This window comes from Sceloporus undulatus, chromosome 2 (genome assembly GCF_019175285.1).
Source record: "Sceloporus undulatus isolate JIND9_A2432 ecotype Alabama chromosome 2, SceUnd_v1.1, whole genome shotgun sequence".
Classification (NCBI taxonomy): domain Eukaryota; kingdom Metazoa; phylum Chordata; class Lepidosauria; order Squamata; family Phrynosomatidae; genus Sceloporus; species Sceloporus undulatus.
Genome location: NC_056523.1, coordinates 300,733,587 through 300,738,651, shown reverse-complemented (window position 1 = coordinate 300,738,651; position 5,065 = coordinate 300,733,587). Strand labels below are relative to the sequence as shown.

Sequence of the window (5,065 nt, the reverse complement as noted above, 5' to 3'; positions counted from 1 at the left end):
GGCATCTGTTTCTGGGCGGTTTAACTGCAAGAGGCTTGAATTACTCAGTGAGTCTGAGCAGATTGAATTGGCTGAGGGCTTGGCTGTAGAGTATAGATTGGTAGGTGTGGTCTGCGTTACTCTGCCATCAAACTAAGCTGGAACACTTCTCACAAAGCAGGGTGAACAAACGCTTTTAATTGTATTGATATACTAATTAATAAATTATAAGTTTTTTAGTTATTGGTATGAATGGATTGGTGGGCAACCCTCAGGCAAACCTACCATGAGGATTTTCTTAGCAAGTTACCTCCTAGGAGGACCACCCTAATGACTGTGGAAGGAGGTGAAGGCAAGAACAAGGCCCTGCTTTTGACCCAGTGACTGCATTTCCAATATCACTTTCTTTGTGCAACTGAATGTGATAATCATTTGCACAATTACTTGCCATTTCCACTTCATTTGTGGGATGCTTTAATCTCTCTCTGATGCCGAAATTGGCCCCAGTCTCATAAACTCCAAGTGTGGGGGAAAGGAGGAGGAGGAGGAGGGCTTCAGGCCTACTATCATGGGGGTGGTTTCTTTGCATTTACCCCAGAGGGGGCCCTGGGGCAAGGAGACCCTGGGCTTGACACTTATGGCTCCTCTGGAGTCTCCTTGGGTGGGAAAGAAGGGCTTATGGCAGCCAGCCTCAGGCGAAGCTACGATGAGGCTTCCCTTGGGATTAAGTCTCCTCAGAGGGTGGCCCAAGAAGGCCCTCCGTGGCCATGTCCCTGTTCTTGGCTTCTCTGGAGAGTGTGACGGAGGAGAGGGAGGCGGAATGAGCGGGAAGAGGCTGCCTTGGCCTCTGGGGACGGGAAGAAGAAGGGCCGAGGAGGAGGAGGAGGAGGCCTCCGGGGCTAGAAAGGGCCAGGCCCGCCTCCCTCAGCGGTGGGAGCCTCCTCGCCTTCCGAGGTAAGAGCGGCGGGGAGCTTGGTGCCAAACACACTGCGGGAATAATGCGCTCTGAGACCGCTTTAAACTGCCCTGGAATCCTGGGAACTAGTTTTTGTGAGGCATTGAGCCTGTGTCAGAGAGAGCTCTGGCGGCAGCGCCAGGAGGGAGGATGGAGGACGCTTCCGTCCCAAGGGCTCCCTGGCGGCAGGCAGGGCCTTTCGGGCGCCTCCTCCTCCTCCTCCTCCTCCTTGTCGGGTGCCTTGTTCCAAGCCCTAGGGAGGCCGCCCCTGTCAGCCCAGGCCAGCGGGAGCCGCGCTCTCTCAGCCTCAGGACAGGAGCGTCCAAGGCCAGTCCTCTCTCCCTCCCTCCCTCCCAGGGGCTAGGCATGGCCCGGTGAAGGCTGGAGGCAGGGCTGGGAATGCCAGGCTCGGTCGGGATGGAGGGCGCTTTGGGGCTCCTGCTGCTGGCGGGGAAAGGATGGAAGGAGGACTCTGAAGGGCGGCGGCCCTGCCCTGGGCTCTTCTTGGCCAGGCTTGTTCAGAGGAGGCCGAGAAAGAGAGAGAGGGGCTTGTGGGTCTGGTGGCTGGCTGCCTATTCCCCTCTCCCTCTCGGCTTCCCCCACAGACAGCCCTCCGCCCTTCCTTCCTTCCTTCCTTCCTTCCATCCTCAGAGGAACCAGATGCTTTTCTGGCTCAGAAGCTGCACAGAACCGTTCTGGCTGATCTCCTGCCTGTTGCTTCAGCCGAAAACCCTCGGCCTCGCTTTCTTCCCCTTCTCCTCCCCTCCTTGCAACTTCTTGCTCAATTTCCATGGAAAGTGATTAATTGAGGGTTTGGACTATTTCCCTTCTGCCTTGTTTCCTGTTCAACTCAGCCACTCCCACGGACTTAAACTGTTTGTATTAAACTTATTATATATTATTATAACTTAAACTGTTTGGTTTTATATATATATATATATATATATATATATATATATATATATATATAACCAAACAGTTTAAGTCCGTGGGACTATATATATGGGTTCCTGGGGTTCTCTAATAGATGCTCTCCAATATAGAGCCTTGCTAACTGCTCGTGTTAAATTATACCTTTTATAGCTGTCAATGTAATAATAATAATAATATAATAACAATACCTGTTTTTTGTTTTGATCAGGGCTGGGGAGTAGGAGTAAAGAGTAAAGGAGTAAGAGGTTTTTACAGGAGCAGGAGTAACATTAAGGGAAAAAATCTTATTCTGGAGTAGGACAAGGAGTAGCCCCAAAATCATCACTATTCCTCAGCCCTGTATTAATCAAGGCTGGGGAGTAGGAGTAAGGAGTAAAAGGTTGACAGGAGTAGGAGTAACATTAAGAAAAAATACCTTACTCCAGAGTAGGACAAGGAGTAACCCCCAAAATCACCACTCCTCCCAGCCCTGGTTTTGATAACAGCCATTTTACTCCTCTCCCATTCTTTGATTTGTGTGGAATTCCTAATTTAATTCCTAATATTTTAATTCTCTTTCAACGTAACACTTTTCTCTGTTTTTAATAGTACCATTTTAGGTCTAAACCCACTGCAGAAATAATCCAGTCTGAGACTGCTTTAAGTGCTATAGCTCAGTGCTAGGGAATTCTGGGAACTGTAGTTTTATGAGACATGTACTGTACCCTTTTCCCTCAGAGAGCTCTGGTGCCACAATCAACTACAATTCCCAGGATTCCCTAGCACTGAGCCAGGGCAGTTAAAGGGGCATCTCAAACTAGATTATTTCTCAGTGTGTTTTGGACCCATGGCAGTCTGGAAAGTCAGTATGCAAAGGACTCTTGTAGCACCTTTGAGACTAAGGTACAAAACACACTGCAGAAATAATCCAGTTTGAGACTGCTTTAACTGCCCTGGCTCAGTCCTAGGAAATCCTAGGAGCTGTAGTTTATTGTGGCACCTGACCTCAAAACTACATTTCCCAGGATTCCCTAGCATTGAGCCAAGGCAGTTAAAGTGGTCTCAAGCTGGATTATTTCTGCAGTGTGTTTTGGATTTAACCGAGCAAAGAAGTTGGAGCATAAGCTTTTGTAGACCTGGGCTGCATCCACACTGCAGAATTAATCCAGGCTGACACTGCTTTAACTGCCATGGCTCAATGCTATGGAATTATGGGATTTATCGTTTTGTGAAACATCTAGCCTTCTCTGTCAGAGAGGTCTGGTGCCACAACAAACTACAGTTTCCAGAATTGCACAGCATTGAATTCCATAGTTAAAGTGGTGTCAAACTGGATTTATTTCTGCAATGTGGATGCAGACTCAGTCTGCTACATCCTCAGATGAACAAGCCTCTAAGGATGTAGTAGACCAAGGCTGCAAAAGTGTATGCTACAGTCGGCCCTTCTTGTACACGGATTTTTTATACACGGATTCAAGCATACACAGTTTGAAAATGGTCCAAAAAGTATAAATTTCAAATGTCAAACCTTGATTTTCCATTTTTTCTAAGGGACACCATTTTGCTCTGTCATTATATTTAATGGGACTTGAGCATACACGGATTTTGTTATACACGGGGGATTTTGGAACCAAACCCCAACGTATAACAAGGGTCCACTGTACAACGTTTTCCACACAGCCAGCCTCAAAGGTGCTACAAGATCCCTTTAAATGGTGTTAACGGATGTCCAAGTCACCTTGGGAGAAGCTTCTCAAATTTGGACATTTTCTGAGGGTTGGGGAAGCCTTATAGAAGAAGATGAATATTCATTTCAGATTCCCCCTCCCAATCCTTTATTGGACCTCAGTTTCCTGGGATTTCTTCTGAAAATGCTGCAGTTCAAGAAGCTTTCAATATTTCTTTATTGTGTCTGGCATAAATGGTGCCATCTGCATATCTGTGTCTGGAAATTAAGGATTTAAGAAGCATTTAAGGACATTTTTGACAGGTGAGGCTTAAATTGGTTTTCATCTGATTGACGTGTGCACTTTTATCCAGTGGTGTATTACAATTTAATCTGCCATTCTCTGTCAATCTTCACAGCTAAATTCATCTTTAGTCCTCAGAGTAGTTGCCCTTTTCCTGACAAGGAAATAACTTGGATTGTCACAAGCTCTCCTTACTGTAATTCACTATTTTGTGGGGTAGTTTGGTCTTGACTGAGCAAACAAGAACTGTTAGCTTTGCAAAAGAGCTGCTCCTAATGGAAGTGAAAATGAAATTGTTCAAGACAACTGCTTGTATTTTTGGACTCTGCTTAGAAATTTAGCTGTGGAGACTGTCATGATGAGTGCAAAATGATCAAACCACTGTGTCTATCACCTGAAGTCTCCAATAAATCTGCAAACTCTCTCCCCTGGAAATAGGAGTGACAATATCAGGACAGCAAAAGAGTTAGAAGTGGCAATTTGTGATTTCCCCAGTTTTCCCTAGGGATCTCATAGCAGCCTATTCCCATGTCTGCCTGCTCATGAGAATTGTCCTTTAGTAGTTACACACTACTGTGGCTGTTGATTTCTGTGCTGGAATTGACTTTGATTCTGGATGGTATTAGGGTTTTTTTAGGTGAGTGAGCACTGAATTACAGGTTCAGAGAATCAGTGTTAAATTTAGTAGTGAACTAAATGCAGAAAGTAGTTAAATTATTCTACAGAATGAATGTGAATCTTGTATATAAGATTATGGTCCAAAACACACTGCAGAAATAATCCAGTTTGAGACTACTTTAACTGCTCTGGCTCAGTGATAGTGAGACATTTAGCCTGTTCTGTCAGAGAGCTCTAGTGTCACTATAAACTACAATTCCCAGGATTCCCTAGCACTGAGCCAGGGCAGTTAAAGCGGTCTCAAACTGGATTATGTCAGCAGTGTGCTTTGGACCTATGAGCAGTCAATATACCATGGTGGTTTGAGTGTTGGACTACGATTCGAAAGACCAGAGTTTGAGTCCTGGCTTGGCCATGAAAACCCACTGGGGGACCTTGGGCAAGTCACATGCTCTCATCCTCAGGGGAAGGTAATGGCAAACCTCTGAACAAGTCTTGCCAAGGAAACCCCACAATAGGTTCACCTTAGGGTCACCATAAATTGGAAACGACTTAAAGGCACAACAACAACAACTATAAGATTATGTACTTGTAGGTTTTTAAGTTATAGCTGAAAGTTTATGATACTTTG

General features: G+C 45.6%; 1 protein-coding gene across 10 annotated transcripts in view; it reads left to right on the top strand.

Annotated features, from left to right (window-relative positions):
- The first annotated feature begins 786 nt into the window (after positions 1-786).
- The window catches only part of IL31RA (interleukin 31 receptor A), a 55,143-nt gene continuing 50,864 nt past the window's right edge, over positions 787-5,065 (top strand). For 7 of the 10 annotated variants that reach the window (XM_042453767.1, XM_042453764.1, XM_042453766.1 and 4 more), the window contains exon 1: positions 787-933. In XM_042453767.1, coding sequence (XP_042309701.1) covers positions 800-933 — 134 coding nt within the window. In that variant the 5' untranslated portion in view covers positions 787-799. Of the gene's footprint in view, positions 934-3,480; positions 3,837-4,898; positions 4,905-5,065 lie in introns of those variants that run through there. The other 3 variants (XM_042453769.1, XM_042453768.1, XM_042453770.1) reach the window with 2 other exon arrangements.